Genomic DNA, 9048 nt, shown 5'->3' on the forward strand with positions numbered 1-9048 from the left:
AGACCCTGCTGCTGCTCTCCCAGACCTTCTTCGCCCACGGCTGCGGCAAGAAGGCCTACATGACTCTAGGTTTGTTCTCTTCGTGTTCATCAAGACCAGCTGGTATGTGGTTACTCATGTTACTCTAGCAAACGCCGTGGCCATGGTCCTGGCTCTCGATCTATACCGCGAACTCCCATCGCCAGCACCCCTTCCGGCGCCGGAACGAGAGATGAGACGTCGTCTATTCTGGACCGTCTACATCATGGACCGATTTCTCACCTGCGGCTCGAAACGACCCTGTCTCGTCGCAGATCATTCAATCGTGCTCCGATTGCCCTCCATGGGGACCGAAACCGGCGAATGCTTCAACCCCGTCGGCCCCAACATCCAGTACGCGTCCGAGACTCGACGAAAGGGGCCCGGCGCGCCCGCCCTCCTGGTCGACATTACACGCATCCTCGGTGTCACTCACCGCTACCTCGCCGCGGGCGGCGTCAAGGGCGACTCGCACTTCCCCTGGCATGCGCTGTCGAACCTGTCGAAGATCCGCCAGGAACTGGATATCTGGGCGGCCGGCACGCAGGACCTGTTCGCGTCGATCGAGGCGCTGTTCGGTCACCCCGAGAGCACCGTGCTGCTGCTCAGCAAGCTCATCTACCACCTGGTGCACTGCCTACTCTACCGACCGTTCCTACCGATCGATCTCGTCGAGCTGCGCGGGACCGGGCAGCACCAGTCATGGCAGATCGAGGCCACCACGCTGTGCTTCTCCCACGCCAATGCCATCGCCGAGCTGGTCGAGCTGGCGCGACATGCCCCGCGCATCGAATGGCCGGACCTGGTGGCCTACTGCGTGTGCACGGCTGGTACGGTGCACGTTCACGGAGTGCACTATCACGGTCGCGAGGGCGAGGTGTTTGCGTCGAGCGCCGACTTCCTAGCGCGCGAGATGCACCAGCTGACGTGGTTGCGGCAGTCATGGGCCGGCGTGCAGCACCAGCGCGAGATGCTGCAGACCATCTCGGCGGGCCACGCCGAGCTGGTGCAAACGCTGGCGGCGCGTCCCGTCCGCTTTGCCCCGGTCTTTCATCTGGAGGATTTCTTCGACCGGTACCCGGGTCTGGCCGTGGACGGGGCCCATGTGCGAATGGTGGACGGAGAAGACACGTACGTTCTTTCTTCTTCCCTTAAGGTTTTCAAGTGTCTCGCTGACTTTGCATCATAGCATCTCCTTCGACCGACCGGACTTCTCCGATCCCCGACTCATGTACGCCAGTATTCCGCCGGCCACCCCGACCCTCCCATCCCAACCGGGTCGATCCAACTCCTTCAGCTTCCACCCCTCCCAAGCGTCCCCCTCGTGGGCTCCGGGATCCGATCTCGGCCTCCCCGACGGCTCCGCCCTCGCAGGATTCTCGCCGTCCGGCGTCAGCAGCTCCGCCTTCCTGGCCGAGTCGTTCGCCCCGGGGGCCAGCACCGCGGCGGCAGGCGGCAGCGCACCGACGCCGCCCGCCACGCAGCCCCAGTACGCCACGTTCCCCTTCGAAGCGCCCGTCGGCGGCACGGCCCTGACTCCAGGCGCGCAGTCCCAGGGCAGCAGCGGCGGGTCCGGGACGGGGGCGGCCGACCACGGGACGTCAGAGAAGGACCCGTTTCTGAGTCTCCTGGAGCAGTTGGCGGAGAACGAGCACTCGCACGGAGGACCCAGCGAGCTAGACTTTTTCCTAGGAGAGAGTCTCGAGAACGGGGAGGGACACGAGGCGGAGTGACATGGGTCCGTATTGTTGTTTCATTGCTTGGTTGGATCTTGGAATGGAGAGGCGGATCAGATAAGATAGATACCCCTGTATTATATAGTATTATTTTTATTTTCGACTTATGAAGAAATGATGAACATGACTCGACCACCCACCATCTGACCTATGACATCATGACCCCTTCCTCCAACTCCTCCGCCCATTTCCCCAACTTATCAACCATCCATGTTCAACACCCAGACAGAAACCCTCCAAATACGAGAGCCCAAGATCCTTATTGCTTGAGAAGAGTGGAACATGGAAGAGCTGGACACCATCGCCACCCAGAAATCCTGGGCCCAAGGATCCCTTCAGAAACCTTTTACCTCTATCGTGACGCTGTATATGCACGAGCAGCTCTCGCTTGAGCAGGCTGTTCGCGAGATCACCAATGTGATTAAGAATATTTACTATGCAGATGGGGACGTTGGTACGTCTTGACTTGTTCTTCTATCCTAGTTATTCATCCATCCATCTATCCCACCTCCTAGAAACCAAAACCCACCTCATATACTCTACACCCATCCATCCATCCATCCATCCACTTTTAGTTCCAACATCCCAATCCCTCAAACCAACCCAGAACCAGAATAGACATCCGAAATCTAACCCAAATGGTTTGAAAAAAACTAGACTCCTACCTCCTCGACCTCTGGCTCACAACCCTCCACACCTCCAAAAAACTCCCCCGCCCAACCACCACCCCCCCGGATCAGCCCACCCCGTTACAATCCCGACTCCTCACGCTCCTCGAGACCCTCCGCCGGCAAACAAACCCCATCCCTCGCCCGCATCTCGACTCCCAGAATCCCATCCCGGATGACCCGTTCGCGACGCCGACCCGGTCTGCTACGTCTTCGAGGACTCAGTTGGTTGAGGATTCGGAGGCGGTGGTTGGGTTGGGACAGGGGGATGTTGGTCGGCAGGAGCAGCAGTTTGATAACTATACCTCTCCCTATAACAATAACAATAACTATGGCTATGGCTATGGCTATGGCTACAGATATAACGATAATGATAATGATAGCGATCGATACCCCCCTGGAGAGAGAGGAGGAGGAACAGGAAACAGAAACGGAAAACAAAAACGCATCATCTGGTCCCAACTCCCCCGCTTCCTCGACGGCGTGCGCATCGCCCTCCACGACGAACCGGGCCGTCCGTCAACGGGGTTCGCGGAGCTAGAAGTCCGCGCGTGGGAGGATCTCGTTGCCTTCCTGGCGCTGTGTGCGAGACACCAGATCGTCCCGGATCCGGTCCCGGGGTCGGGGTCGGGGTCTGAGGATTTTGGCTCAGCGGCGGAGGGGAGGAATGTGAATGGCGACAGAAATGGGAATGGGAATGGGATGGATCAGGAAGGGGAAGGGACCGGTGGATTGGATGCCGTCGCGGTGAGGATGTTGAAGGGGGCGTTGGAGGTGCGACATTTTCCGACGGAGGGGTTATCTTCTTCTTCTTCTTCTTCTTCTTCTCCTCATCCTCATTCTCCACTTCATCATCGTCAGGATCATCAACACCATAATCATGAGGGTACTACGAGCAAGATTCTCAACAAAATCAAGAAACCCCACAAAAAGCAAGACCAACAAGCCGCCGAAGAAGAGGCCGTGCGGAAAGAATCCGCCCAGATCACCGAAGCCGTCAAACTGAACGTCTACGTCGCGGCGGCCGCACTCTGGGCCGTCATCATGGGCGAGGAGCTGTGGGAGCGACAAGGGCAGAAGGTGGAATCGCCCGTGGGTCTGTCGCTGGAGCCCGTGCCGCAGGTGCCTGCGGGGAAGATCTCGAAGCCGCGATGGCGTATGTGGATCGATCGGTTCCAGTTTATGAGTTTGCGGGAGGATCTGCGTATCTCGACTCGTGAGCTGGCGGCTGAGGCGGCGGCTGTCATGTTACGGGTTGTTTAATCAGGGAGGGGTTTTTTTGGGCTTAGTTGTATACCCGGGTTATAGTATGAATAGATAATGAATAGATATCTTAATTCTTTGTTGTTGGTCGAGGGTTTAGTAGTTTATAAAAGATTTGTCTATGTACGTGGGAGAGTACCCTCTAGCAAACTTGCAATACCCGGAAGTCCTCCGTACTAAGAGAACTTCACTCCCTTGCTGGGATCCCAGGTCCCCTGTCCGCCAAATCGAATGCCCATTTCGGGCGACCAGACCCCCGGCGCCATCGCGTTGGCCCGCGTCGGTTGTGGCGCCGTCAACGGCTCGGATCGCGCTGCTGGCGCCGGCGGCGGAGACGCGCTCGACGTCGGGTACGGCCGCAAATGCGGTTGCGTCAGGTTCAGCGACGCCATCGCTGCCGCACTAGTAATGTCCCTAGATTCATGTCAGTCCAGAAAAGTCAAATAAAAGAGACCGGGAGAACATACGACTCCATCTGACTGGCTTCCATCCGCCTCTGGTGCACAAACGCTTTGCAGTCGTCGCGGAATCGACTCACGATCTTGGCCAGGTCATTGTAAAACTTCCGGCCCACCTCCATGTTCGAGATAATCTCCTTGTACTTCATGTACCCGTTCTCCAGTTCCTGCAGCGCCTTCTCCCGCTCCCGGGTCGACGCATCGCCCTTGTGCGCTCGCGTGAACGCTCGGTTGGCTTCCCGCACCAACGCCGCGATCTGGTCCTGGTCGTGCTGCTCCTGCGTCACCATTTCCAGGTCGGTATCGTACAGATGCAGCTGCTCCTCGAACAGATCCTCGAACTGACCTGCCTGAATGGCTTGCATCGGGAATTCTCGCTCCAAGCGAGCAGCCTCCTTCAGGAGAGCTTTGCCTATAGAAATAATCAGCCCTAGCACTTCCTCTCGTCCTGGGTCTGACTTACTGATATCATCGGCTCGCGCCTTGTCCTTCAGCGCTTGCGCCCTCCGTTTCCGCCGGTGTTCCAGCCGGCTCACCTCGCTCAAACAACCCCGGAGTCGAATGGCCTCCTGCTCGACTTCCGGCAGAATGGCCGCGCGACGGCTGCTCGGCACATACATCTCCAGATCCCGGTTGGTGCCAGTGAGAACGCGGAACACCGCCTCCGAGTCCTTCAGCTTTTGTTCGACAAGGTTGTCGCTGCTCTGTGCCGAGGTGAAGTACCCATCGATCTCGCGTGACGTTGTGAACAGTTTCGTTGCCGCTGCCTCCGACGACTCGCGGGTCCATCGATCGGTTCCGTATCTTCGGCGCGACGCATCGTCTTCGGCCTTTTCGGCGGCTAGAAGTTCAACTCCTTCATTGTAAATCGCCCTATCATTCCCCTTCACCTTGGACGTATCTTCGAGAGACCGACGTAGTCGATTCAGCCCGTCCTGCTGGCGCATCTCTTCAGCGTGGGACACGAGTGTCGGCGGTAGGCCAAGCGGCTTCTCGAGGGCCTGCAGAGAGCCGGGAAGATTTAGAGATGACAACAAGCTAGACCTCATATTAGTATCGTTGAAGACAGTTTAAACCAATTCCAAATCGAACTCACTCTCGCAGTTTGTCAGTCATAGTCTCCAACTCGCCAATGATGGTCTCGTTGACCAGCCGATCACGACGGTCCGAGTAGATGCTGGCGGCGATGTGGACAGCATAGGGCACCAACTTCGAGAACAACGGCTGGCCCAGGGGCCCATTGTCTCCGAGCATGGAGATGGCGTCCGTCACTTGAGACGGAGCCTTGGCTGCAACCATGCATGCGCGGTCAATAATCTTGAGCTCCGACTTCGGCGGGACCGGAATGAGGTATATCACGTCGTTGTCCTTTTCCGCGCGTTTTAGGTCCTCCGTCACTCGGTTCTTCAACCCTTGAAGATCCCCCAGCACGGTGCGATTGATCCATCGCGATTCCTTCAAGGCCTCGTTCACGCAGGCCTCGCTATCCCGGAGGCGCGCCACCTCCTCGCCATACTTGCGCTTCTCCAAGCAGTCCAACGATTGTCGATACTGCGCCGCAGCGGCGAAATGGTGATGCTTGGCCGTCATGTGATGGATCCATTCGGGGCTGATGGCGTTCGACTTGACCGCATGGTCGCCCGCGTCTGCATAGAAGTCAGAGACCTTGGCCGCCAGCCGAGCGATCGACGCATCCTTCAGTCCGTCCTTGACGGCCTTCTGCCAAAAGCACTCCTGCCCCTCGGCTAGAAGGAGCTGCTCCAAGCTCAAAAGCGTCATCTCATCCATGTCCTCGGGAGGAGTCGTGCGAAGGTCCGCAAGGACCTCTGTGCGCAGATGTGCCAGGACTCCGGCCGCCTGGCAGAAGTAGTTGCATGCCTGTTTGAGTCCGTCGGACGTCGTCCGGTTGACCGAAAATGCCAGTTGCGAGTATAATGCGGAGAGGTTAAAGAGGATGTTGGCCAGTTCGAATCGGATGTTGTTTTGCGAGACTTGTCCTCGAGTTAGTAATCTATTCCTCCATTGTCCGATGGATCCGTCCACGACATACTAGGCCTTGACGTATTAAACCCAAAAGCAGGGTACCACGGAAACTCCACACCGACCTACAATAAACCAGCTTATGTCAATCATCACGATTCTCCTCATAAGGAAGGGAAATGTGAGGGGGCATCGACTTACATCCACTGGAAATTTCCCACCCAGCCATTTAAGCTGCGCTGCGTATGTGACCAGCCGGCTAATTCCGCTCACATGAGGTTCCTGTACATTGATCGCTTCATTTCGCAGTCGATCGATGATCAAGAGATCATCTGCGAACATATCCGGACGCTGGTCATATTTGGACGAGATGTATTGGGTGATGGCATCGGATAAGGAAACGGGGTGGGAACGTCGAAAAGGAACCTGAAGAATATTGCTAAACCAGGATATTAGTCTCTCTGCGCAACACACAACGGAGGCAGTCCTAGAGAAAGAAGCACGTACGATGCCATTGTCGGGGTCAGCAGAGCGCACGGAGAGAAGAGAGATCGTTGCGCGGCAACTTTTGTTGACGTGGGAAAAACCCGGCGAAACCCCGCCGGGCAACGGATGACGTTGTGGATGCCTCAGGCTGCCATCGGCCCTCGACCGTCTTGGCATTGGATTTACTCCGTACTTCCGTAAAGAAGTCAGATGGATTAAACTACCCTTCCGGGCATATGTCATTCTGTACGTGTTAAGAGCTTCAAGCTCATGCAACTATGTACTCCAGAGAAAAGAAAATATCTTTCAGGACCCAGCATTCCACTGCCACCAAAATCGCTCTCAACCAGGAGCGCCAAATTGGTAAGATTGCGTCCCCCATCGCCTTCGATCAATCAAGCTGGTTGATTCTCATCTTGATGTACTCAAAAATACTGAGCAGGATCATGTTGTTGACACCGGTACGGATCAGGATAATTGAAAGACCTTTGTACATGCTCGACTTGGCAACCGCGGCAGATGCTTCGCCCACCTCCGAGGTCTTTCCCAGCAGCACGCTCTGCGCGCGAGTCTTTCTAGTATCAAGCGGATAGGTCTGCGTCCGTTAGTAAGATCCGAAGGCATACGAATTGTTGAAAGTCGACTTACGCAGAACCAAGGCACAGTGCTACAGATGGCGCCGGCAATCATAGGAGCGCCGAATGGGGACTTGTCAGGGCCAAGCTCCTTGGCTGCAAGCTGCTTGACGGTCTCGTAAACGCTGAAATACAGGCCGGATCCAAGAGTATCGCGCATAGTGTGAAGTTTGAAACCGGTATACAAACCACGGAATCCATAGCGCTGTACGATCTGACGGATCGCTTCGATGGTGCCGAGACGAGGCTTGTTGCGCAGAGAAGGATCCCCCACGGCGTTGGGAGACGCCTGGGCACGGTTAGACACCAGGACCGAGGTCTGGACAACATTCTTTGCCAGTTCAAAAGGGCCTACATTGAAGCAGTCAGTGACGGGGAGAAGGCAGATCAGGTTGAATTCAAGCTTACAGGCCAAGGGTGCGGTGATCAAACCGGCAATCAGACCGGCGGAGAAAAAGGTACCAAGGGTCATCAGAGTGGGAGAACTGCCGGGCTGATTGTACTGCTCCAGAGGAGACTGACCGGTGGTGCTCTCAATAAATCTAGAAATGCGGTGCTTGGCGGCATTGTATGTAGAGAAGTTCAAAACGCGCACCGCAGTAACGCTGGCGAGAGGTGGCAAAGCTCCTGCATTACAAAATCATATTAATCATGTGGAGTTTCGAGCGCTGAAAGGTGAGGAGGGGAGAAGGAAGAGGGGATTATGGGGTAGGGGCGGTTCACTTACCAGCTACATAACCACGAGGGCCTTCGGTACGCCAGAGGTAGCGCGCACAAACGAAGACATTGCGAAAGTTGTGACTAAATCGAGTCAGCCGTAGTCCCGACCAGCAAGCGGAAGTCGCTTGAGTTCTTTCTATACTCACGTCTGCATACGAGTTTTGACGTTCTCCAGTGGAGTCTGGAAGCGCGGGGATCAGCCCTGGGTTCTTCTCTCCGGCGACATCGGATCGACAACACTTACCACAGCCAGAGTCGCGCAGACGGTGGAGGTGGCCGAGGCGACTTGAGTCTTGTAATCTTTCAAAAACCTGTTATAGGCAGCTTCGTTGTGGCCCATCCAAGTTTTACCAGTCGGCATTATGACAGGAGCGGGTTGAGAGTGAGAGGGAGAGTAGGGTGCATGTTCAGAGTGTTTGTCAAGAGTCATCCCTGGAGGTATCCCATCGGGGGCAGAAGTAGAGGAATCTCGCTGAGTCGTTGCTTAGTCGCTAGGTGCACTAACGTCGTGATCGTCAGGTGGCAGGCTGGGGAACCCTATGGAACGCAAAGCGGTCTCTCAACGTGCGAGCAGACCGTTCGGCGTCCCACAATTGTCCATGAAGCAGACCCCGATCAACCTTGGGGGATGTTGCAGAGTATATTCAAAAGACAGAGAATGTCTGTCAGATCAGGAGAACTGATACGGTCGGTTCGGTCAATGTATAGGGAGTAATAGTAAGATATATGTTCCAACCCTCTCTGTTTCCGCACGGCCAGTCACCACAGAACTATATATAACGATAATGGCAGGTTTTGTGCAAGGTCGCAAACGGGCTCTCTCGTGAATTTCCCACGTTCTTTTTGTGAATAATGCGGATGGAATGGTTCAGGAGCTACCTAGAGGTCACAGACCAGATCCACAGTCAGTCATTATCGCACACATGCCACTTTGACAGCTCCCCATCCCTTTGATTGTTACATGCAACGGAACAGCAAATGGGACGAACAGTCAGAGAGAGGGGTGAAAAGAGGGGAATAGAAAAAGAAAACAAAAAGGAAACATACCTCCAGGGAAGCTGACGTCCACTCCCAAGTGCGACCG

The 9048-nt window shown here is 55.7% G+C and overlaps 4 protein-coding genes across 6 annotated transcripts; 2 read left to right on the forward strand and 2 right to left on the reverse strand.

Annotated features, from left to right (window-relative positions):
• Positions 1–142: 142 nt before the first annotated feature.
• Positions 143–1751, forward strand: LDX57_006510 (fungal specific transcription factor domain-containing protein; the record flags this gene model as incomplete). Its single annotated transcript, XM_046088219.1, has 2 exons — positions 143–1149; positions 1208–1751. 2 exons carry the CDS (start codon positions 143–145, stop codon positions 1749–1751), a joined length of 1551 nt encoding a protein of 516 aa, XP_045944189.1.
• Positions 1752–2036: 285 nt separating this feature from the next.
• On the forward strand, positions 2037–3685 carry LDX57_006511 (uncharacterized protein; the record flags this gene model as incomplete). Its single annotated transcript, XM_046088220.1, has 3 exons — positions 2037–2208; positions 2412–3196; positions 3284–3685. 3 exons carry the CDS (start codon positions 2037–2039, stop codon positions 3683–3685), a joined length of 1359 nt encoding a protein of 452 aa, XP_045944190.1.
• A 69-nt stretch (positions 3686–3754) lies between these two features.
• On the reverse strand, positions 3755–6814 carry RIM20. 3 transcript variants are annotated; one of them, XM_046088221.1, is made up of 7 exons: positions 6631–6814; positions 6325–6562; positions 6194–6248; positions 5240–6134; positions 4607–5181; positions 4153–4555; positions 3755–4099 (listed from the first exon to the last, which is right to left on the reverse strand). In XM_046088221.1, the coding sequence occupies exons 1-7, from the start codon at positions 6636–6638 to the stop codon at positions 3862–3864; spliced, it is 2412 nt and encodes an 803-aa protein (XP_045944192.1). In that variant the 5' UTR covers positions 6639–6814; the 3' UTR covers positions 3755–3861. The 3 variants fall into 3 exon arrangements, with proteins under 3 accessions (XP_045944192.1, XP_045944191.1, XP_045944193.1); XM_046088223.1 differs by having other exon boundaries at positions 6325–6814; XM_046088222.1 differs by having other exon boundaries at positions 5240–6814.
• Positions 6815–7000: 186 nt separating this feature from the next.
• Positions 7001–8845, reverse strand: LDX57_006513 (putative mitochondrial carrier protein; the record flags this gene model as incomplete). The annotated part of the gene is made up of 5 exons (XM_046088224.1): positions 8111–8845; positions 7972–8045; positions 7653–7871; positions 7258–7595; positions 7001–7204 (listed from the first exon to the last, which is right to left on the reverse strand). Exons 1-5 carry the CDS (start codon positions 8116–8118, stop codon positions 7001–7003), a joined length of 843 nt encoding a protein of 280 aa, XP_045944194.1. The 5' UTR covers positions 8119–8845.
• Between the last annotated feature and the right edge of the window lie 203 nt (positions 8846–9048).

The sequence above is a fragment of the Aspergillus melleus genome (genome assembly GCF_016097325.1).
Source record: "Aspergillus melleus strain CBS 546.65 chromosome Unknown contig3, whole genome shotgun sequence".
Classification (NCBI taxonomy): domain Eukaryota; kingdom Fungi; phylum Ascomycota; class Eurotiomycetes; order Eurotiales; family Aspergillaceae; genus Aspergillus; species Aspergillus melleus.